The sequence below is a fragment of the Glandiceps talaboti genome, chromosome 9 (assembly GCF_964340395.1).
Source record: "Glandiceps talaboti chromosome 9, keGlaTala1.1, whole genome shotgun sequence".
In the NCBI taxonomy this organism is placed as follows: Eukaryota; Metazoa; Hemichordata; class Enteropneusta; family Spengelidae; genus Glandiceps; species Glandiceps talaboti.
The window spans coordinates 23394442-23421649 of NC_135557.1; the positions used below are offsets into that span (position 1 = coordinate 23394442).

At 35.1% G+C, this 27208-nt stretch overlaps 1 protein-coding gene across 1 annotated transcript; it reads left to right on the forward strand.

The window, feature by feature from the left end:
• Positions 1-1006: 1006 nt before the first annotated feature.
• Positions 1007-27175, forward strand: LOC144439995 (hemicentin-1-like). The gene is made up of 28 exons (XM_078129223.1): positions 1007-1277; positions 1828-2121; positions 2496-2765; positions 3316-3579; positions 3720-3983; positions 10067-10366; positions 10725-11018; positions 11196-11465; positions 12058-12321; positions 12962-13231; positions 13874-14137; positions 14544-14813; positions 15421-15684; positions 16350-16619; positions 16857-17120; positions 17511-17771; positions 18523-18786; positions 19316-19579; positions 19921-20184; positions 20708-20971; positions 21309-21572; positions 22134-22397; positions 22839-23105; positions 23315-23572; positions 24007-24288; positions 24847-25170; positions 25607-25750; positions 27084-27175. The coding sequence occupies exons 1-28, from the start codon at positions 1007-1009 to the stop codon at positions 27173-27175; spliced, it is 7305 nt and encodes a 2434-aa protein (XP_077985349.1).
• The last annotated feature ends 33 nt before the right edge of the window (positions 27176-27208 follow it).

The window sequence follows — 27208 nt, forward strand, 5'->3', positions numbered from 1 at the left end:
TAGGCAGCAGCGGTAAGAGGTAGGTGGAAAGCCATTCAGCCATCGACAGCCAAGACTAAAAAAAGAATATATGAACATATATGGTGCTGTTGTTGGAGTGTGATTACTGCCGTTTTCATATACATGTAATTTCTGAGACATTTAATCCAGCGACAATATTCACAACGATAAATATCAGGAGAGAGTATTTACAATCAATTCGACTGTAAGATGACTGAAAAAAGGGCTAATTGTGAAAGTCGCAGAGTGATTTTAACACTGAAAGCTCTCTCTCTCTCTCTCTCTCTCTCTCTCTCTCTCTCTCTCTCTCTCTCTCTCTCTCTCTCTCTCTCTCTCTCTCTCTCTCTCTCTCTCTCTCTCTTATTTTATAGCACTTGACGACTGCAAGAAGACATTCATATAAGATGGATTTGCGTTTTATTATCATCATGGTTTTTATGTCCGTTCTTGATATTGGTGAGTCATTCATCAATGTCAATTGCATTGCCGAAACACAGATAAACCTTTAATCTGAGTCTAACACAGTTGTTCTTACTAAAGCTAATTAAGCAAGCAACCACAACTGTATTGACCGTGGCACGTTGTGATATTAACGTTCAAATTTATCACCGCCATCGTCAACCTATTTTGAACGGCCTGTGCAATTATAAAAAAATATAACCACTGCTCTTAGTGAAATGTTTGGTTACCAACATGTACAGGTGTAGTTTTTGACTGAAAAAAAATCAACAACAACAAATATTGCTCTGTATGTTATTACTTTAACTTAGTTCACAAATAGGCATTTATATTTTGGATGAATGATTAAGTAAACAACTTAATTGGTATATAAATATATTACAATAAAATAAATACTATCGTAACGATCTTATTTTTCCAATCTTGGAATATCAATGTATGTATTACACACTTTCTTGGACCCAATACGTCGTTGTTTTGTAACCGTGGTGATGTTGTTTATCTATCTTGTTTAGTTATTAGACGCACCGACGGTAGTTTTACAGTAATGCCGGATGACACTCTTGTTATTTCTGGAGATAGTACACAGCTGAACTGTACATTTGACTTAAAACCTACTTTGTATGCTTGGTACGATGACGATGGTGTGATAACCTTTGTGGAAAACACATTAACACCACGAGGAAAACATGAATTAGACAGTGAGGGGAATGTCTATAATCTTCGTATCAACAATACGACAGTCAGCGATGAAGGGTTGTACGAATGTGTTGACATAGTGACATTGAACAGAGCTGAAGCATATGTGTATATTGTGTGTAAGTAACATTAACCATTAGCAGTTGCTTATTAGCAACAACATATGATATTTGGTATATTTGATCGAAAGTCATCTTAATTTTTTTTTTAATTTCCTTTTCTTGAATGGCAGCGATTTCGAAACAATCATATTAATGTAAACTTCGCGATGTAAATAATCTTACCATTTTGGCCGGCGAGAAATTCTTTTTTTTTCCATAAAATCAACCATGATGAATAGATAAATATATATTTCATGAAATGGGTAATTTCATAGATTGGGTGTGACATGTATTATCCATGAAGTCGAATATGTGCCAATAGTGTAGTACTATTACCCCAAAACAAGGTCAATTGCGCTACATGTGTTAAGACGATCTTACCAAAAGAGTAGTAAGGGATGGTGGTCGAATGGTCACTATGGCCTAGAAGAAGGAGTGGTTTATATCCTAGTACCTGTATAAGCACATCCGCATAGCAGCACATTGGACTCAAACGATGGGCTGCTGCACGGCGACGCGTAACTGTTGTTGGAAATGTAATATTATGATCGATTATTCTTTATTGTAGCAAGCATTCCACTATGTCAAGCATATACTAGTGAACTGGTAACAGAAGGCGAGGAAGTGACATATGAATGTATCATAGACATAGATGAAAATGCGCCCGGTGATCTTGTTTGGTATGATGTCGAGAAAGGAATAGAAAGACATCGTCAACCAAGTCCAGATAACACCTGGACAACAAACGCTACTCGAAATGACAATGGAGCTTTACTTAATTGTCGTCTGGAACATCATACACTACCTAAACAGAAATGGTCAATGATTTCATGTAATGAAACTATACCACTGGAAGTTCAATGTAAGTTTAGTTTTGATTTTTAAAGACAAAACTCAAGTCAGGCTTATGTTTGTTAACTGTACATTTCCATTGATTTCTGCTATCAACATATATTCGATATTGGATGATACAGTAGTTTCGAGGTAACTCACTCGCCATTGATTTCATTTAAAAAAACACTTGAAAAGTTTTGGGTTTTTCTGCAAGGCTTTCTGGGAAAGCTTTTGCTTATATCACAGACACCTCAGCCTCTCTGTGTTCACATATTGTTTGTATTATTCATGAATAGAAGATGTAACGAATTCTACGAAATGAGAAGCCTTTAGGAATTCACCAAACACTTACGTTACCAAGCTATCTGGAACGGCACTAACTTCACTGGTTTGAATTTACAGATTTCCCAAGTATCAGCATCGACGATGAAAGCAATGGTAAAGTGATAGAAGGTGACTCCTACACAGGTGAATGTATAGTAGATGCCAACCCACCTGCAGATGTGCATTGGTTGTATCCACCCAACGTTACTGTTACTGTACAAGATACGTTATTAATAATTGACAATGCTGACAGACACCATGCAGTCAACTATACATGTATAGCTAATAATACACTATTTAATAATGACACTGGCAACAATGAATTTACTTTTACAATTGATGTCCAATGTAAGTATACGTTATGTTTATTTATTTATTTATTTATTTACAAGTAATTAACTTTTCGATGGTGATTTTTTCTGTCTCATGAACGATCAAAGGCGATTCTATCATATCTACAATTTATTTATGCTCAGAATAGCAAAAGCGTTAGTTTTTCATTAATTCTACATCGGGCGACATCCTAGCCTACAATAGAATTATAAAAACAATAACGCATGGTTTGTGAAGAACCGTTATATACGGGCAAGACGTTATGGAAGTCAAAGTTATTATGGGCTTTACTCCTCTTCACAGTCTCAGCATTGCTTGGGCTATGGTTATAAACTATATGTAGGTGAGAAATTATTGTCTTTGCTTCCGAGAGTGATTCACCCCAGTGTACAGAAGGTAAGTATACTGGACGTACATTTAAATTAAAACCAATCTTGCCCCACTATCCCTTTCAATGTAAATTTAGCAATACGGTGCCTAAGTCATACATATATTTTTATTAACATTGGATTGGAAATGGAACATTTTTCCACTACAAATCAAGTACATTTATTCATTTTCACAGTTGGTCCAACAGTAAGTGTAGTAGACAACAGTCATAATAAATACATAATTGAAGGAGACCAATACACTGCTACCTGTACTGTGGATGCAAATCCTAAAGCCACCGTTCAATGGTTATTTGACGATGAACCAATCCACGATGGAAATATGTTGGAGGTCGTAACAACAAAGGACCATTCTGGAGAGTATAAATGTGAAGCATCGAACACATTTTGGAATAACCGTATTGGTTACGGTAGTGATGTTACTTTCCTCGATGTACAATGTAAGTATACATACCATGTATTTTAACTAATACGTTGAAGACAATGTCATGAATTCGTTGATTTCAATTTCCAGCCATTGAGAACACATAGTCGTCTTCGCACAAAGTTATTGAATGAGTTGACATTTGTACATCTACAGATAATCCGGTTATCACCATCCATGACAGTAGTAATGGTACAGTAATTGAAGGTTACAAGTATACAGCCTACTGTTCTGTTGATGCCAATCCTGAAGCTACTATTCAGTGGTTATATGATGGACACATCTTTAGTGAAGGAGAACTGTTGGTTATTGACAACGCTAGATTGAACTCTACTGGTAATTATACGTGTGAGGCTACTAATACATTCTGGAATGACGATATTGGATTCGGTAATGAAACCATATATGTAATTGTACAACGTAAGTTTGTATAGTTTTATTGTCCTTTCTCAGAACATTTGAAAAATGTTTTCCACAACATAGTTTAAAATTCAGATTTGTTAATTATTTGCAAAGAAAAAATTGGTTGATTTGATTTGATTCATTTTGGCACAAGAAAGAATTAAGGGTAGAATTGATAATTACAACAGACAATACCGCATATACATTATTGTGCTGGTTATCATGAAAAAACAACATGTTATCGATGAAAGTAATAATAACGACTTCGTTATATCTTATATTATATTGCTAATGCCTACGATATTTTCTTCGTATTTTACAGCTGCTAATACTACACCTATTGGCCAGATTGTCTTGGTTATTATCATATCCCTTATTGTCATTATAGTAGTGACGTTATTTATAATATATATCGTCAAACGCAAAAACAGAGCGAAGACGTGTCCTTCTTAATGTCTGGTAAATATAAGAAAGATAATTAGTTTATTTTTTCCTCAAATAACGAGTGTATGCTTTACTGTATTAAGTGTCTCCATATTCATGGGATTAATGTCTATTTAAACAGCTTTGTTTGTGTGAGAGAGAGAGAGAGAGAGAGAGAGAGAGAGAGAGAGAGAGAGAGAGAGAGAGAGAGAGAGAGAGAGAGAGAGAGAGAGAGAGAGAGAGAGAGAGAGAGAGAGGCGTTTCACTTACCTTTTTATTCCTCACATATAAATAATAACAAATTAAAATTCGTGACAACAAGAGTATTCTAGTATTCAGATATATTTTCTGATTTAAAATACTACATATACGTTAGGCACAATAGGTTTACCTAGGTTTATTACTGTACGCTATAATTAAAAATACATATACTTGTCAATGTAAATATAACTTTAATTCACAATTCATTATTTGTTTATGCTTATTCCTTATTGCAGTGTACTAGCAAGGAATGGAATATTGGTATTGTCTATTTACCTTTACAATGGTTACATGGAGAAGGAAAATGACTGTTTACAGATTTATGTTTTACTATGTAGGAATTAGTTGGCTACAAAATCGCATAGCATGCTGTGATACGACATGGTACGATGTGATAAGAGTTTATACGTCACGTCACGTCACGTCACGTCATAACATGTCGACAAGACACTACACGACATAACAAGACACCATCATTAGCTTACAATATATGTTCGTTTACGTCAATACACTATACTTACAACACAATGAGCAAATCAAGGTATTCGTATGATGGGAAAAAGCCTCTTAAGATATATGTTGTATTGACAATGTCTTTAGTTATCAAAGGCAGCGTGCAAGATGTACGTCAAATGTCATCATGGAATTGCCTTCTCAGTCCTATAATTACCTCGATTTCTAGTTTACACAAAGTTTATCTTGACACATTGATTCCATTGATCATTGACGGTAAATCTCTGGGTTTAAACTGATGAAATTTCAAATACTTCAAATTCTGCAATTAGAGTTACTCCACTACTCAATCATTCATCTTTAGACAGCAACATGCTAAATAATTAAAGATAATTGTATAATTGCTGTGCAATGTTCAAAGTTTCATTAGCAAATATCTACTAGCCACATACTTCAGCGATTTCCCAGAATGCAATATGGGTCTCTTAATAATAAAGTTACTAATTTAAACAAGTTCACCTTGCATGTATTTTTACTTTCGATTTATTCAAATTGTGTGTTAGTTGTTTTAACGTTATTTTGAGTGGTTTAATAATTTGTCGGTTAGATAGTCACAACGGTACGATATGAATGCAACTTACAATACTAAGTACCACGAACAAGGATGGAAACAGTAGAACAAACTAAACTGACCTTAATAATAATGACATGTCTGTCGCACTCCCTAAAAAGTATTCTACACGAAATTTGTATTAAAATTCTGGTATCAACCATATACGATAGTCACTGCCCAACATTTCAATTGTGTAAATATGACGAGTGCAACGTTTTGAATATGGCATCTGATTACTGTGGTCGACACATGATATTTCCAAACATTCACTTATTGGGGCGCTGTACAACTGACATTTGTAATAGTTGCTGAAATTTGCGCTGGAATGACGTCAGTCATCCGTAATTACGATAGTCACCACGGGCTGAGCGAGCATGGTCGTACAATGCTATAACATCTTCCAGTATAATTTCTTCATTATTTTTGTTCTATGATAATTCATTTGGTTGGGGCAAATAAAAACTGAAACACTGGTACACTAGGCTACTACTTCAGATTTTCAAATGGATTTTAATTACTTTAGTCCTACGATTCGGGAAAGTAAAACAATAATTGTGTTAAGCTTATTAATTGATGATAACAAATCAAGGGGTGAGGAGGGGGTCAGAACAATATCCCATCCAAAACCACCTTACTGGATATTTCCAAGGTACTCATTCTCTCATAAATAATAGGTATACAACTTAATAGATGGTATTCTACAGTGTCTAAAGTCGGTATCGCTGATATTGTTGCTACGGTATTTTTGCGAAAGATCTGAAAAAAATCACACAATTGTATTAATGCATCCAAACGGAACAGTTTGCAGCACATATGAGTTCAGTGTTATGATGAATCTGATCTGGTTGCAATTATGACCTTTCCATCCCGTGTAGATTACTTTGTTATTAAACGTGCAGGTCTTGATGATTGGAAGAGATCTAAAAACCTGCACTATGGAGTACGATTGATATAATTGGAAGATATACCTATGAGGGCGTACTCTGATTGGTATTAAATAACAGATTTTTGATTAGAAAATTCCTGGAGAGTGTGATCATCGAACTCATATTATGATATCGGTTGTAGGACAATTGGCCTACCCCTTATAATTCCCCAGACAGTTCTCTCTCTCTCTCTCTCTCTCTCTCTCTCTCTCTCTCTCTCTCTCTCTCTCTCTCTCTCTCTCTCTCTCTCTCTCTCTCTCTCTCTCTCTCTCTCTCTCTCTCTCTCTCTCTCTCTCTCTCTCTCTCTCTCTCTCTCTCTCTCTCTCTCTCTCTCTCTCTCTCTCTCTCTCTCTCTCTTGGGCAGTTTCACTGATTGGGTGTAACATATACATGTACATAACACCTAATCTGTGAAACTGCCCAATTAATGAAATGGGTAGGTAACTTTACCCATTTCATGACATAGGCAATCGTGTTGCCCAGGTTATGGAGTGGGTATTGTAAGATATGCTCAGTACATGAAATGAGCATCTTTTATTGGACACACACAAAAAGGAGTAAGAATCAGACAACTTTATTATCATGTATTTACAAACTCATTACTCCACAATTCTTATTTTATTATAATTCAGTGTAGCTTGTGTTTTTAATAAAGTTCGATAATTAACATCCCAGTTCAAAACTCTTGCCATAAGAATTTAATTTGGCCCCTAGTAGGCCCTTAATTTATACTCTCATTTCTCATTTGCATAAGGTTGACCATTCCATGCACATTTCATGAATTGTGTGTGTGTGTGTGTATTTCTTCTTATGTCACACATCATACGTCATACTTCTGACTTATTATTTTCCATAAATACCAGAGTCTGTTTTATCAGTATTGACAAGATAACCTTCCATGATGCTATTCCAATTACAAGTCTGACTCTACTATAATTAGAGGCAAACCGGATTCTATACATACCAATGTATCTAGCAAAGTTGAATCACTTTCTTTTTTTTCTGAAAGACCCTGCTGACCTTTTTGACAAAGATTTGGTTTTAATAAATATACCAATACCTTTATTTTTCAGTTGTGTGATCAGTATCACTATTACGTATACATTTTGTAGCAAAGACTTGATGAATTGAATAGTTGTGTATTAAGCTTGACAATAACATCAGTATATGGCGATTTGTGAAATTGTTTAGAAACCAAAGTATTCAATGCTTATCAGTAAAGTACTCGACTCTTTGCCTACGACCTCACATAGATCATAGTGGTGTAATATTGGATAATGTGACACTGCACACCTTGTTGACAGCAGAGTATTGGACGAGTTTCAGGTAGGTTTTCTGTCGTTTAAAAAAAACATTTATAACTCTTATTATGCTGTCTTAAAGCAATCACTTTTTTCCATGTATTATTTGAATTTGGTGTAAATAATGTTCAAAACCGTCATAAATGTCAGTGTCAACTTAGTTTGTAGAACGAATTGGTGATTTATTGTCACAGTGTTGAGTTACATTTTGAAATACATACAATACAAGACTGTGTAATACAATGTAATGCTGTTAAAATGAAACCATGTAATTCTGTAAAATACAATTATACAATACAATTTTAAATACTTAAATGTCCTGTTCTCATGTCAAGATAGTGCCATAATTCTATCATTTCTATTGAACCAGTATGCAGCCATCATGTTTTGAGTTATTTTCCGATTGCATTGTCCAATTTCCAAGCAAGTTCGAATAAACACGTTTCCAACATGGTAGTTGGGACAAGATATCAATATTGTATGTTGGTTACACACTGGTACAATAGAAATAATAGAATTGTGACAGTAGTATACACTTTAGTGACCAATTGACCTGTAAGTCAAGGATCTTCAGCCTTCTCTAAACGCTGTCAAATGAAAGTATGTGCCTGGTCCTGTTCAAACAATACCAGAAACATGTGTTGTTAGAATAATGTTTTGAGGGGAATCGACAGTATTTAATTACATGAAATTGTCCATTATTCGGCGGCCATATTGCATTGTAAGACAAAATCTGTTGTCATTTTATTTCAACATTGGTACAGCAAGCATTATTATCAATAGACGCAACGACCCTTCAATCGTAATCACCCATATGATGAAGTGTTGCCGAGATGGGTACGGTATGCATATAATTGATTTTCAATGATTAACGACCCTTGTGGCGGAGGATAACATTACGAGTGATCTTGGTATGCACAATAATTTGTTGCTTTAGGTACGGAATAACAGTGAAATAATGCACGATTGTTCTCTTTTGTATATATTTATAATTACTGACTTAACGACGAAAATGTATCATTTAATTCATTTCATATAAAGTTACCGTAGAAACGAGAAAAGACATAATTGTATTTAATATAACACAGTATAAACGTTGACATAGATTATTCAATGTTTCTGTTTTACTAGCAATAACAAAAGTAGTGAACTAAAGTGTAATGTAATGGTGCTGACTAAGACGTGCCTGGTGATAACCATCAGAGGAAACATAAGGTTTCTATCTACAGGCAGAACAATAACCGTGTTTCATTTATGTTACGGGAGGCAAATATACACATATCGCAATTTATAGAGTTAGCCAACACAACTGCTAGTGCTATTATACGAGACGTGGTATTTAGACTTTACACTTACACTGATAAAATGCTTATCCCACTATTCGTTGGTGTTGACAAGCAAACCCCGCAAAACTCGGGAAAAGTCTGAATTATTCATCATTTATTAACTATGTGCACGTCTATCTTTTCTATTCTCCCTCGGTATGTCTCTGTCTGTCTGTCTGTCTGTCTGTCTGTCTGTCTGTCTATCTCCTTTCCCCCTCACACACACACACACTCTCTCTCTCTCTCTCTCCCTCATTCCCTCTCTCTCTCTCTCTCTCTGTCTGTCTCTCTGTCTGTCTCTCTCTCTCTCTCTCTCTCTCTCTCTCTCTCTCTCTCTCTCTCTCTCTCTCTCTCTCTCTCTCTCAATATGTGACATTTTTTTTATTCTAATGGTTTGTTTTTTCTTATTTTCCAAGTAAACCGTTCGTCTTATTAAGGAAACCCCTTTGGTATAGTATATGATGTTTTTGCACTACCTGTCTACATTGATCCTGTGTATAATCCTCCATAATGGTAAGTTTTATGATTTCTCCTAAAGTCAGACTATTTCTGATCTCTACTTCCTATAGTAATGTCAATACTGCATTTACTTCGATCCTTTTAATATGTTTGAATTCATGAGATACTGACTAAAAATATAACGATACATGCTCTAATTATATAATTACAGTTTCCTATATTTATCCGCTTTCTTCGAATTTAGCATAATGTGTTTATCTTTTAACACTCCATTACATCCCAAATAAGGGATTGGTGTCCCACAGCTCGCGTACACTGATGTATTTATGTTCCTTTCTAGCATCAACACACAGTACAGATATTTTCACCGTAACCCCTGATGACACCCTCGTCATTTTTGGAGAAAGTACACAAATTAATTGTTCATTCGAAATTAAACCACCCTTCCATGGCTGGTATAAAGATAGCACTATGGTAACTAATGGTGACGTCACATTAAACCCAGAAAAACATGACTTGGACAGCGAGGGAAATGCCTATAACATTCGTGTTCATAATACGACGTTTGATGATGAAGGAGTGTACGAATGTTTTGACCTTACATCTTTGAATAGTGCTGAAGCATCTTTATATATTGTATGTAAGTACCTTCACACAATTATCAATAACATAAAATATAACATGAATGCTAATATAAATCACATTACACAACAATGTCCTTATCAAATTTGAAAAACACTAAATTGTTTCATATTTTACAAATTGCAACATTATCATGTTATTATAGGTCCATGTAGTATTAGTCCATCAACTTTAATTAGTCCCTAGAAAGTATTTCTATGGTTCTCATCAGAACTGTGTTCTTCGTACTTTCAAATATTGCAGCATGTATTTGTTTATTTAACGTATTGTAATTGCATGAGTAAAGTTTAATTGAATTCAAGTCACTGGTGCTTTTGTTTATTAATAAATAGCATTCTCACATTGTGTATATCTAGCAAATATTCCATTGTGTCAAGTACACCCTGGTAATCTGGTTATAGAAGGCGAAGAAGTGATGTATGAGTGCACCATAAACTTAACTAGCAGTGCTCCCGGTGATCTTGTCTGGTATGATGTTAACAAGGGGGAGGAGAAATGCCGTCAACCAAGCCCCAATAATACGTTTACAACAACTGCTAGACGAGATGATAATGGTGCACTATTAAACTGTCGTCTTGAACACCACACACTACCAAGATGGAAATGGTCATTGATTTCCTGTAATGAAAGTATACCACTGGAAGTCCAATGTAAGTTTTGTGTTTTCTTGTCATTATAGCTTTACAGTGAAGAAAAGAGAGATCAAATAGGAAGTGTACATTCACTGCATTAATTTTTATCATACCAGTACATCTTGTGATAGAAATGTACTATTACATTATGTTGGTAATAAATGGTAATTGCTTTTGCTGGTGTATGGATTCCAGATTTCCCAAATATCAGCATCGACGACGAAAGCAATGGTAAAGTGATAGAAGGTGACTCGTACACAGCTGAATGTATAGTAGATGCTAACCCACCTGCAGACGTGTATTGGTTGTATCCATCCAACGTTAATGTCACTGTACAAGATACGTTATTAACAATTGACAATGCTGACAGAAACCATGCAGTCAACTATACATGTGTAGCTAACAATACACTTCACAACGGAGACACTGGTGCAGCAGAATTTACCGTAACATTAGGCGTTCAATGTGAGTATTACAGATTAATGTACATGACCTAAGACATGGAAATTGTCTCATGTGACACAAATGTCACCAACACTGACATTTTCTTTCTATTAAAGTATCATATAGTTTTGACATAGCGTTGATATATATATTTAGAGTGTAACAACAGTTAAATGTAGTGCAAATTACTGAATCATAAACATGTGTCCCAATGAGACCAAGTCAATTATATTGTAGAAATCTGTGAAAATATCTCACTAAAATGTTTTACCCCTAACATTATATATAAATCATAAACGGTTGCACATTACTAGTAAGATTGTTGTCAGGCAAGACGACGTTCAACTGTATATTAAAAACTGAGATCGATTGTATATTGGCATATATGAAACGACACACGTGACATATAATGTACAAATTGTTCGTAATTCACGTTTCTATTTATTCTATAACATGCTAGAGCTGTTGAGAGTAATATCATGAGGAAGTGCACTATAGATGTATTTGCTTTTATGATAGTTATTTTTCACAATTCGATCAACATGGGACATAGAGATAGTGGTGTTACATGGTTTGACAATTCATGAGAGTACTGTCTATTGTAACTTTGCAGTTAGTCCCAAGGTATTCATCACAGAGAACAGTCAAGATGGTTATCTGGTTGAAGGGGATGAGTATAATGCTACCTGCTTTGTTGATGCTAATCCTGAAGCCGCTATACAGTGGTTATTAAATGGTATACAGTTCCAAGAAGGCCCTTCGTTATCTATTTTGACTACAAGTAACCACACAGGAAATTATACATGTGAAGCGTCAAATACATTCTGGAATAACGACACTGGTTATGATAGTGCTAGTACCTACCTCGATGTACATTGTAAGTAAAACATTACATTTAGAGACATACATAGGTACGTTCATCTTACGGCACTGAAATGTTCCCCAAATTAATGTAATCACTTGTCAGTGCATAGTAAATAATCAGTTACTATTTCCAAAAGAAAGAATCGAACAGGGAAATGAATGCACCCTTAGTCGGGGTGACCGCTATTCAGGATAAACATTTTCCGCGATCGGAACAATGTTCCGTATTCCTAACAGGATACATGAACTCTGAACGCTCTTGCGCACATAATAACGACACGGTCCAAATGAAAAAGGATATCTATACTTTCAACTCCTCAAAATAATCCATAAATCTGTCCGAACATTGGCCAGAGCTGTATTGATGTAGGCGGATCTGACAAATAAAGTACTGGAATCTTGTGACCATCTGAAATAATCGCTGATTGAGATAAAAACAACAGCAGGTCAACAATTGTCACCTACTCAGACATTGCACTACATGTACATGATATTTGGAGATTATCCCACCTGGCGGTTATTCCTCACTGCGTACATTGACATATTTCAACCTCAAAAATAAATGTTTAACTTTCAAATTGATTGACGTTCCAAATCTCTCGACAGATATTTATTTTTCTATTTACAACCAAATGAATATCTTTTGATTCTAGATCATCCAGTTATCAGCATCGACGATGATAGCAGTGGTAAAGTGATAGAAGGTGACTCCTACACAGCTGAATGTATAGTAGATGCTAACCCACCTGCAGACGTATATTGGTTGTATCCATCCAACGTTAATGTTACTGTACAAGATACGTTATTAATAATTGGCAATGCTGACAGACACCATGCAGTCAACTATACATGTGTAGCTAATAACACATTATTCAATAATGACCCTGGTGCTGACTCATATATCCTGACGTTAGATGTACAATGTAAGTATATATTCAGGTTCACAGTGTGAGGTGTGAATAACCTTTAAAGCCCAGTCACTCTTGTCGATGTTCAAGCTATTAGTCTCAAGGAGACCTCTACTATGCTAGTCTGAGAGATTATGTACTTGAAAGCAAATAAGTCTGTTTTGAATATGAAACTACTACTACCAACAGCGCTGATTATTCAAAAGTTAGTATCATATAAATCATGCACTGTAAATTGGCAACCTTAAATCCTAACATATACCATGTTAGGCTGCGATTACGTCACTCATATGTAGGTACATATACAATCCACTTAGATTCCGTAGAGCTGTTGGTAGTAGTTTCAAATTTGATACAGTTGCATGCGCTTCCAGTGCATGGCAGAAGCCTAATATATTGGTGACGAGGTCTTATTGAAACAGTAACACATTGGGGTAAATATTTGGCAATCCATGACCTATATACCTCAATTGCATGTGCCTTGAGGAAACAGATGTTGGAATTCAATGTTGTTTGGCCTTCACATAATCATTCTTTTGCCTTCGTTAAAATGTATATAAAATAATTCTAATACGTAGTACGCATAATTACAAATAGCTATAGATAATATAGATCCTGATCTATTTTCACTTCTTACAAAAATGATGTCCTTTACAGTTGGTCCGTCAGTAAATATTGACGACAATAGCTATGGTGGATATTTAACAGAGGGAGACCAATATATCGCTACGTGTAATGTTGATGCTAATCCCGAAGCCATTATCCATTGGTTGTTTAATGGCGTATTGTTGAAAGACGGACCCGAGTTGGAACTTACTACGGCAAAAAATAGCTCTGGAAATTATACATGTGAAGCTTTCAATACATTTTGGAATGAGAAAACAGGTTATGATAATGACGTCACATATCTTGATGTACATTGTAAGTAAATCATTTTATTTAAATTCGAGTTCAAGTGTAAGTTGGCCACAAGAAACCTTTAGAATTTAAAGAATGTATATTTCGAAGATGACATAATTATAACATTACACTGAATGCAAACGTACTTTTATTGTACAAATAAGGTTTGAACAATCGTTTGGATTTGTAGCTTCTCGTATGCGTCAAGTTTTTTTTATCAATTCAGTGTTTGGTCGTATGTATCATTGATTTTAATGCGTTGATTTCAAATTATTAGAAAATTGATTGAACTATCACTTGAATATCTACAGTTTTACAGAGGACCGAGATTTTTAAGACAGATAATGTTATTTGTCAGCTGTCTGTCACTAACATACAAATTGTATTCAGGTTCTTACGGCTAATACTATTTTATTGTAAATTCTAGATCACCCGGTTATCAGCATCGACGATGATAGCAGTGGTAAAGTGATAGAAGGTGACTCGTACACAGCTGAATGTATAGTAGATGCTAACCCACCTGCAGACGTGTATTGGTTGTATCCATCCAATGTTAATGTTACTGTAGAAGATACGTTATTAATAATTGGCAATGCTGACAGACACCATGCAGTCAACTATACATGTGTAGCTAATAACACACTATTTAATAATAACACTGGTAATGACTCATATATCCTGACGTTAGATGTTCAATGTAAGTATATATTTTCAATTTCTCAAATTACCTTGTACACAGAAACTTTGGTAGCCCACTGACTCGTTTTCATGTTCGATTTATTATCTCATGAAGCCCTGTACAAAGCATGCACCTGGATGGAAATGGAATCTGTTTTTAATTTTGAACCTACCGTCAAAAGCTCATCTAATTGGATTATAATTCAGTCAGTTATAATTGGATACCGTACTTCCTAATTCGATTCCCGTTTGCTGCGATTACACCACATGCTTAGACATAAGATCAAGCAACATAGCTGTTGGTGGTGTCTGCAAATTGAAATTCCAGTGCTTCTTGGTCATGCACTTTAGCTTGATGTGGCGAGCATATTAAGATAGTGACACCAAGAGAAGTCGCTGACTCAGATTAAATCTCGGCAATCCATATTTTGTTTCTTTAATTACGTGCATTTACGACTGAAAACGGATGCTGGAATTAAATATGACACGTTCTAAAATGTTCACTTAACCGTCATTTCACATTCGTTCAAAGTTTTAGAACGCTCATAATTATAATTCATAAACTTAATTATCTATTGTATAGACCGTGACCTCTTTTATTTTACAATAATGATATCCCATTACAGTTGGTCCGTCAGTAAACATTGACGACAATAGCTATGGTGGATATTTAGCTGAGGGAGACCAATATATCGCTACTTGTAATGTTGAAGCTAATCCTGAAGCCATTATCCATTGGTTGTTTAACGGCGAATTTTTGAAAGACGGACCCGAGGTGGAAATTACCACGGCAAAAAATAGCTCTGGAAATTATACATGCGAAGCTTTCAATACATTTTGGAATGAGAAAACAGGTTATGACAATGACGTAACATATCTTGATGTACATTGTAAGTATTACTGTTGATATTTGAGTTCAAGTGCAAGTTGTACACAAGGAAATTTTAACGAAATTCAATGTAATTTCTTGAAGATAGCATAACACATTATTATCGACAAGATTAACTTGTTAATGAGTGTTTTTAGACCTCGTGATATTACTGAGACTTACTTACATAACGTTATCTAACTACCGTCTCTTTTGCCTCCATGTTATTATCAATTTCCTTGTATTATATTTGATTATAACAGGTTATTAGTTCAACAGTTACAGCGAAGCGAGTCACAAACACAATTTGGCATCACCAGGCAGACAATCAAAAAGTAACAGTGATCATAATACACATGGTGAAATTTTTAAGCATGTAACTTTGCAGTAACTCTTTCCAAGATATACGATGTCAGTCTTACCGTAGGCTTGAAGCCTTCTTTATCTTCACTGCTGTAACATTGTAAAATGTTTACTTACATTTGTTAGCAAGGAGTGCTCATGATGCTATGGAACTCCACAAAAGTCAATACATTATATGTAAAAACTGTCACCGGAATGTGTACATTTAACAGAAAAACAAATAAAGGTAATGACAGATGATGCTGTTTGTCGGCGGTTTCTTACCATTACAAGTAAGTCTAAGTGTGTTCATACTGCTAATACCATTCTGTTGTTAAATTCTAGATCATCCAGTCATCAGCATCGACGATGAAAGCAATGGTAAAGTGATAGAAGGCGACTCCTACACAGCTGAATGTATAGTAGATGCTAACCCACCTGCAGACGTGTATTGGTTGTATCCATCCAACGTTAATGTTACTGTAGAAGATACGTCTTTAGAAATTGACAATGCTGACAGACACCATGCAGTCAACTATACATGTGTAGCTAATAATACACTATTTAATAATGACACTGCTGTGAATGAACTTACCATGGCATTAGACGTTCAATGTAAGTAAAATTTCATTCTAATTATAAAATGATTACCGGTACTAAATTGTCATTGGCTGTTAATAGCTATGTATGGCATACTTAAGTTATTTGTGCTTATTTACATATTAATTTAGCGAATCAGGTCAGTAGAAATATTTGAATCAAGGCTTGGGCATGTCACACTGAAAAGGAAATATATAGTGTCTTAATCAATTAACTCTTCATGTATAATGTATATATCTATTCCTTCCATAGTCGGTCCAACGGTAACCATAGGAGACAATAGTAATGAGGGATATCTAATTGAAGGAGACTGGTATGTCGCTAATTGTTCTGTTGATGCAAATCCTGAGGCTACTATCGAGTGGTTGTTTAACGATGAAGTAATCCATATTGGACCTGAGTTGGAGATTCTGACCACCAAAGATGACAGCGGAGACTATACATGTGAAGCTTCTACCAAATTTTGGAATGATGATGAGGAATGTGATAGTGATGTTACAAGTCTTGATGTGCAGTGTAAGTTACATATAAGGTAGACAAAATGCTTTGTGACTGACATGGGTTACTTATAATGTAATTTGCCGACTACCATCGTACAAATATGGACCACATAAATGTATATGCCAAATCTGATAGACGTACAAGTACTTGTTTCTTGCCAAGCTTTCATTAATTAGGCGCAAGCCCTTTGTCGAAATCTATAAACAATTTGACCCTTTTGTTCCCATATGCTATGACAGTGTCTTTTAATATATGAAATAATAAGTTCATAGTAATATCAATATATAAATTAATGTTGTATTAATAAGTCGTAAGGAAAGGTTATTATTGTGTAATCACCCTTACATTAGAGAAAGAACAGTGAGACAGATCATACTATTTTACACTTTTTTTTTTCAAATTCAGATAAACCAAGAGTAACAATAGACGATGAGAGTAACGGGAGAGTTATTGAAGGCAAGGACTTCGAGGCTGATTGCATCGCTGACGCGAATCCTGATGCTGATATCCGATGGGTGTACGATGGAGAGATATATGAAGAAGCAAAACTAACTATCGAAGATGCTTCAAGGGATGATGCTAAACTTTACTCATGTGAAGCACTTAATACATTTTGGAATGAAGATGAAGGCTATGATAATATAACCTTATATTTAGATGTGCAATGTAAGTAGGCTTTAACGTTATGTGTAAAACCATCGTTGAAGTACTAAGATACATAATACAAACTCTCAAACTTTTGATTGAGAAACCCATATATGTTGAACAAATCACTTGTAAACTCGAAGTGTAAACAAGACGATTTCAATATATATGAATCCAGGAGTCAAAGTACTTGTCGGTTATAGACATCGAACTATTCACCTCCTATGACAATGTATTGTTGATTTGAATACATGCAAAACATGTGACGATTACACTAGTGAACCAGCATTCCGAAGAGTATTTGACTAGAAACGTTACATGAATATGAGCCATCGAGTTTCTTTGCTCGATCGGTGCAAACTATATTGTGAGGGATTGTCATGAAACGGGTGAGCGATGGCGATATCTCAGAGATCACCCTAAACAGATGCTGAAGTAAACCAGTTCTGGTCTGTAATAAAACTCAAGTGGATTTATTTTTAACACATGTTATATATAATTGCAATTTTCTCTGGAATTCAAGAACAAAGTGTTGACCCTTTCAATTCATCAACTTTTGATTCTTATCATGGTTATTGGCATTTTTGAGTATCAAAATAACGTCTCCTTAAAACATGTAATTTCTGACTAAGTGTGTTGAAATTAATTTCATAAATAAACAGAGTTGCTGTGAGATTTCTTGCATCGGGCCACCCACCATACTTCATTGGTGTGATCTTATATAAATATAGCACTGATTATCGGTCTGGCCATTGTACTTTTACATGTACAGATAATCCGAATGTCACTATCCACGATACTAGCGATGGAAAAGTTATTGAAGGTTACCAGTATACAGCCAACTGTTCTGTTGATGCCAATCCTGAAGCTACGATTCAGTGGTTATATGATGGAGAAGTTTATATTGACGGAGAAATTTTGATTATTGACAACGCCGACCGAGTGGATACTGGTGGATATACATGTGAGGCTTATAATACATTCTGGGATGAAGACACTGGATGTAATGAAGAAACTATATTCATAGATGTACAATGTAAGTAATTATATGACAATGATCTCTTGTTCACGTAATTTGGACGTGGTTACAATACTATGTCAATAGTCCCAATACCACATGACGTCAGTACTTCAACGGGTCTAAAATGCTCACGATGTTATCTGTATATGTGGACCTATACTTACGTGAAAATTAAACATAACAGCATACATGTACTACGACTATAACCCATACTGGCTCTACTATTTCGATTATGTGACCAAAACATACATGTTTTCTTTTCTAATGCTAATTTCTGTATCACAATGATTCATGCTATTATGTGATTATCCTTATGTAGAGTTGCCACCAATTATACACCTTCTAGATATCTAAAATTGACAGTATTCAGTGGGTGTAGTTTGGAACCATTACAATCCAATTGAATAAAATGGACCAAGTCCCCTCGGGAAGCTTAGGTGTAGAATGGACAGTCTTGTGACTTTTTGTAGTTGTATATAAAATATTTCATATCTAACACGATACTGTGTGAGATTACTATAATAATCATTGATCTATGCCACAGATAATCCAAATGTATCAATACACGATACAAACAATGGTAAAGTAATTGAAGGTGACAAGTACATTGCTGACTGTACCGTGGATGCTAACCCTGAAGCGTCTATCCTTTGGTTGTATAATGGTGAAATTATTAGTGAAGAAAGTGAATTAGAAATTGATGACATAGAAAGAGAACAAGCTGGGAACTATACGTGTGAAGCATATAATATATTTTGGAATGGAGAAGAAGGATATGATAATTCTACTACGTATTTAGATGTACAATGTAAGTTGAGATATTCTGATAAATGCTTTACAACTACATGATTGTATAAAAACAAAACCTTAGGTTTCGATATAGTGGCACATTCCCAAGTTCATATTAGAATTCATGTGATTGTGTGTCTAAAACTTACATCAGAATTGTATTCAAACTTTCCGGAATGAACACATTTATGATGAGTCGAGCAAGAAAATCACATGATTTGGCAGGTTCCACAGAACACATATAATAAAACCCAATCATGTTATCATTCGTATATCTGTATATGCCAGTGATGGGCACAATTGCTGCAAATTTGAATAATTGTATACCATTCTCCATATTTGTCATATTTACGTCTGTAGATAATCCAGTTATCACCATTCATGACAGTAGTAATGGTAGAGTAATTGAAGGTTGCCAATATGCAGCCTATTGTTCTGTCGATGCTAATCCTGAAGCTACGATTCAGTGGTTATACGATGGAGAGGTTTATAGTGAAGGGGAAATGTTGATTATAGAGAATACTAGCCGAGCAGATTCTGGTCTATATACGTGTGAGGCTACCAATACATTCTGGGATGAAAACAAAGGATGTAGTGAAGAAACGATATACGTAGATATACAATGTAAGTACATTTATATTTCAATTATTTTTTTTAATGACGTCCATTGGTCGTGAATAAAATGTGTCATTGTGTTATTTTGTACTTTGTCTTTGATACACTACACTGCCATTAGCTTCGGTCAATAGACATATTACTACATGATTCAATGCTGACACGGTTCGAAATTCTTACGAACAGTACTAGTTGAATGCATATATACAAAATGTACCTGTATGACAATTACAGATTACAACACACCACACCACAACTACACCAGTAATAACACTAATATTCGGAGTATGTCAAAATCATTTATGGTATTTATATATATTATTTGGTTGATTTATCAACATATATATCATAGCTATCTAAAAGTTACAATATTCAATAAATTTAGCTTCAAACCATTCAAAGCCAATTGATAGAATACGTACAGTCCCCTCCAAAAGGTTAGGTTTGGAATGAATTGATTTGTAATTTTTCTGTAGTTGTATATGAAATTATAAGATATAACATTGCATATTTGATCTAAATCACGTCACAGATAATCCAAATGTATCAATACACGATACAAGCAATGGTAAAGTAATTGAAGGTGACAAGTACATTGCTGACTGTACCGTGGATGCTAACCCTGAAGCGTCTATCCATTGGTTGTATAATGGTGAGATTATTAGTGAAGAAAGTGAATTAGAAATTGATGACATAGAAAGAGAACAAGCTGGAAACTACACGTGTGAAGCATACAATATATTTTGGAATGGAGAAGAAGGATATGGTAATTCTACAACGTATTTAGATGTACAATGTAAGTTGAGATATTCTGATAAATGCTTTACACCTACATGTATAAAAACAAAACCTTAGGTTTCGATAGAGTGGCACACTCCCTGGTTCATATTAGAATTCATGTGATTGTGTGTCTAAAACTTACATCAGAATTGTATTCAAACTTTCCGGAATGAACACATTTATGATGAGTCGAGCAAGAAAATCACATGATTTGGCAGGTTCCACAGAGCACATATAATAAAACCCAATCATGTTATCATTCGTATATCTGTATATGCCAGTGATGGGCACAATTGCTGCAAATTTGAATAATTGTATACCATTCTTCATATTTGTCATATTTACGTCTGTAGATAATCCAGTTATCACCATTCATGACAGTAGTAATGGTAGAGTAATTGAAGGTTGCCAATATGCAGCCTATTGTTCTGTCGATGCTAATCCTGAAGCTACGATTCAGTGGTTATACGATGGAGAGGTTTATAGTGAAGGGGAAATGTTGATTATAGAGAATACTAGCCGAGCAGATTCTGGTCTATATACGTGTGAGGCTACCAATACATTCTGGGATGAAAACAAAGGATGTAGTGAAGAAACGATATACGTAGATATACAATGTAAGTACATTTATATTTAAATTATTTTTTTTTAATGACGTCCATTGGTCGTGAATAAAATGTGTCATTGTATTATTTTGTACTTTGTCTTTGATACACTACACTGCCATTATCTTCGGTCAATAGACATATTACTACATGATTCAATGCTGCCACGGTTCGAAATTCTTAAGAAGAGTTGAATGCATATATACCTGTATGACAATTACAGATTACAACACACCACACCATAACTACACCAGTAATAACACTAATATTCGGAGTATGTCAAAATCATTTATGGTATTTATATATATTATTTGGTTGATTTATCAACATATATATCATAGCTATCTAAAAGTTACAATATTCAATAACTTTAGCTTCAGACCATTCAAAGCCAATTAATAGAATACGTACAGTCCCCTCCAAAAGGTTAGGTTTGGAATGAATTGATTTGTAAATTTTCTGTAGTTGTAAATGAAATTATAAGATATAACATTGAATTGTATACAATTAACTTTATTAATTTATTTTTTAACTTAATTAACTAATATTTGATCTATCTAAATCACGTCACAGATAATCCAAATATATCAATACACGATACAAGCAATGGTAAAGTAATTGAAGGTGACAAGTACATTGCTGACTGTACCGTGGATGCTAACCCTGAAGCGTCTAGCCATTGGTTGTATAATGGTGAGATTATTAGTGAAGAAAGTGAATTAGAAATTGATGACATAGAAAGAGAACAAGCTGGGAACTATACGTGTGAAGCATATAATATATTTTGGAATGGAGAAGAAGGATATGATAATTCTACTACGTATTTAGATGTACAATGTAAGTATGTATGTATGTATGTATGTATATATGTATGTATGCATGTATGTATGTATGTATGTATGTATGTATGTATGTATGTATGCATGTGCGTGAGTGTATATGCGTGTATTTATGTGTGTGTATTCCTATTACATGCCAGTGACAGTGGGTATTTGTCTACGCTTTTCACACAAAAGAACATAATAAGGTGTGTGTGTGTGTGTGTGTGTTTCCTATTGCATGCCAGTCACAGTGGATATTTGTCTATGTTTTCCATACAAAAGAACATAAGGTGTGTGTGTGTGTGTGTGTGTGTGTGTGTGTGTGTGTGTATGTGAGTGTGTGCGTGTGCCTAGTTATATGTAAGTAGTTATGTGGCTTATAACGTTAACGAAACAGTTATATATATTAATCCAGTTACATTTGCAGGCTTTTAACTGACATGTAATCTGATTACAGACCCACCCTCTGTCGATGTTTCTACTACATATGATGTATTAAAGGAAGGAGAGGACACTACCTTGTATTGCTATGTAAGAGATGGAAACCCAATAGATGTTACTTATACCTGGCATCTCACTGATCAAACTGAGGTCAACAACCATTTAGTTAATCTGTATGACGTCACAAGACAATTACATGGCCATCAGGAATGCATAGCTACCAATGTGTATTATGACGGGCGTGAGGGAACCGGAAGTAATTCAACATTTCTAGATGTACAATGTGAGTCATACATAGTCGCCATAGTTACTATATGGCCAATTCGATTTGTTGTTTATTTTGCAATTATCACTTCTTCCTTTAGATGTATAAACAATATTTGAATACCTTTTATTTCAACAACAGTGCCAACCTCTTTACTTAAGTTCGTCATTTTGAATTAAACTCAACTTTCATTCGATGTTTGAAGTTGAACTTATTCATTAATATAGATTCACCTGAGGTGGACAACAGCACAGTAAGGTGTAAAGAAGGAGAAATTGTGACGTTAAATTGCGAAGTGGCTTCAAATCCTGAACCGAGTATATACGAATGGACAAAGGATAACGACCCTTTATCGAATGATCAATCTTTAATAATCAATAATCCAGGCCAAGGTGATACTGGTGATTATCTCTGTACAGCTGGAAATATATTCTATGACAACACAACTGGTATTGGTCGTGGTGTTACGGAACTAACTGTTGAATGTAGGTTGTTAGTTTAAGTTAGAAACAGTTCGTCTCTGTTCTCTGTCTGTCTGTCTGTCTGTCTGTCTGTCTGTATAAATTATGTATGTACGAAATTACGTATGTGTATTTATGCAATATGTATGTATGTATGTATGTATGTATGTATGTATGTATGTATGAACGAATGTATGTATGTATGTATGTATGTATGTATGTATGTATGTATGTCTCTGTCTGTCTGTTTGTCTGCCTGCCTGTCTGTCTATCTGTGTCTTTGTCTGACTTTGAGTCTTGAGAATTTCTACCTTTCAGTTGCTGAATTTCGTCTTTCTAATATTTGCTCCATGTCACAATCATTCACAATAATTTATTTGTCGAGTTTCACTACACATTAAATAAGTTTACATAAATGATAACTTCATTTTTATTTTCATTTTCAATATTTTCACTAGATTTATCAACGATTGAAATGACAGTCTATCCAAGTAATGTCGTCTTCGAAGGAGACAGTGTCAATATTGACTGCATTGCTCAATATGGAGAGCCAATGCCGTATAAGATGACACTGTTATTCGATGATATTGTTATTAGCGAGGTTGATGGCTCCGAGTTGAAATACGAGATTGCCGATATAAATCGTTCGGAAAGTGGTACATATCACTGCCAAGCAGTGACATTATTTTATGATGATACTGAAGGTTATTCATTTGATGAAATAGACATTGTAGTGCAGTGTGAGTATATTCTGAAAGTCAGTCACTTGTATACACTTAAATAAAGATAGTCTAACATTAGTCTTTCAAGGCTATTCGACATTTTATAGTTCTCTCTCCACATTTTGGTATACAACGTTTTGATATGTTCTCTATTCTTGTGACTGTCTACCAAACGACATAGTTAACAAGAAATGAATATGTATATGTAAACTATTCCCCTCAATATGGTGTAATCTTTAATTGATAAGTTCAAACAGAAAAAAACATTAACTTCCAACATATACTTGGTGGGACATGTGACCACACATGACATTCTGTATGTTTACAAAATATTCATACTTACTATAGTCGTCGTCTTTAACCCAGACAACGAACATGACCTACAGCCTTTTTTGTGGCGGGATTTACGTAATCAAGTTCACAGTTGCAATCTCTACATCTATAAATCTAGATTTATTGTCATACATACAATTCCAATCTTTCGCATTTCAACCTAGACTGTAAACAGTCACGATGCATTCAAATTGTATGCATTCAGTTAAGTTTAACATCATGGTATTTTACTGGTTTTAACAGATCATGCAAGCATCGTGGATGACCCGGGAGATGGAGATGAAATTCATACAGAGATTGGAGGACAAGTAACAATGAATTGCTCAGTGGATGCTGTACCACTAGCTGACATTCAATGGTTTGACAATTCCAACGATACGATTACCAATTGTGATGATGTTAACAAATGTATTACATCACACGAGCCAGTGGAGACGATAGTGTCGAGTACCTTGACTGTGACTGTTGTTGACGATTCGTATTATGGATTCTACACATGTAAGGCAGAAAATGTGATAATTGTTATGTCAGCTGTGTATCGCAGTTTTGAGATAGTACGAATACCAGGTAAACACACAACAAGCTACATCATTTTCTCTGATATTTCCGCTTTGTCATTTCTTTCTATACTCATGGATATTATTCCATTCTGTTTCTTTGTGCCTAAAAACCATCTTATGTCTCAGTCTGCCTGCCTGCCTGACTGTCTGTCTGTCTGTCTGTCTGTCTGTGTGTGTGTCTGTCTGTCTGTCTGTCTGTCTGTCTGTCTGTCTGTATGTCTGTCTGTATGTATGTATGTATGTATGTATGTATGTATGCATGTATGTGTGTATGTATGTATGTCTGTCTGTCTGCCTGCATGAATGTGTGTGTCTGTCTATATATCTACCTGTCAGTCTGTCTGTCTGTCTGTCTGTCTGTCTGTATTGTCTTGACCCCGGATTGGACTCTTGTTCTATCTCCCCCACCTCCGCTCACCAATTCAAATGTATTTTTTTCCTAGGAGACCCGGATGATGTCGATGCTACAGCCGTAGGTGTAACAATTGCTATTGTGCTAGTGATTATCGCTGTCATTATCTTGGTGGTCATATTTATCTATCGTCAAAAACAGAAACAACATCAAGACGTTTTCAAAGTGAATACAGGTAAGCCATGCGAACAGTGAAACATTGTTCATTACTACATGTAAACAATGGAAAATGTCACGTTAACGTTGCCAAGGTTTTCTATATTTGTAAGTCTTATTTTCCGTTTCTATATCGCTGTCATGTTGAGTATGTTTATGAACCAGGGAATTTGAAGTATAAATCACAATTAACATTGCCATTGCAATGTAATGGTCAAAACCACGATCGTTTGGTTGATTTTATATCAAGATATATAAGGTTTCTTTTGCCTGTTTTTTTATTCACAGATAATAAAGAAGGAAGGTATGTAATGAAGAAATAAAGATACTTTTCTATAAATCGAGTCTGAAAATTTGATTTGGAGAGCTATGTAGTTCATCATGTTACATAAGTGTTTCCATATGTCTGTCTGTCTGTCTGTCTGTCTGTCTGTGTATGTCTGTCTGTCTGTCTGTCTGTCTGTATGTATGTATGTATGTATGTATGTATGTATGTATGTCTGTATTCTTCGTTGATACCTGAGTGTACCCAACTTACCTTCTATGTGTCTCTGTCTGTATATTCATACGCGTGATACATGTCTGTCTGCATAGACATTGGTGTATGGATATTTCTGTCTCACTGCATGGTTCCTGTTTTCTGTTCCATTATCTGTTGGTACTATTAACTATATATCGTTACAGTGACTGTTTTACTTTGTTCTTTCTTTCTTTACATTGAATTTAATGTATAATTTATGTATTTTTCATCGTCTGTCTGTCTGTCTGTCTGTCTGTCTGTCTGTCTGTCTCTCTCTGTCTCTCTCTGTCTCTCTCTGTCTCTCTCTCTCTCTCTCTCTCTCTCTCTCTCTCTCTCTCTCTCTCTCTCTCTCTCTCTCTCTCTCTCTCTCTCTCTCTCTCTCTCTCAGTGATCTTCGTAAAGACAGTACTGTAGTGTTAGGCATGTCAGACATTGGAAAGATTACACGAAGGCTTGATCCTGAAGGGACGTCGCTTAGCGAGGCCGAAAACATTCAATCTGCCTACATTACAGGTAGTGTAGTTATAATAACCCTCATGACATACCAGATAATCTTCAGAATTACAGCTGCGTCTCTGTACAGACATGTACAGCTGTAATTAATGATATGGTGTATCAATGTACAATCAAGTTACTGACTACATGTATAATTATATGTTAGATGGTTACATTATACCAAACATCCCTTTGCTACTTCTGTCGTTATTTAAAACAAACATCTTTCCTTGTTAATTACATTATTGCTATTCTTTGATGTAAGTAATTTGATTTTTGATTTAAATATAATTTCTCGAATATTTTGATACTATGATTTCTGTTTATACACCAACAGATGGGACGTCCAGTTCAACTTTCCTGGTCAATCGTGATAATACAGATATTAAAAATGGCATCGAACCAGGATATAATGAAGATATGGACTAAAAATGAAGCAGGGAGTAATCTTAGGTTAGTGTA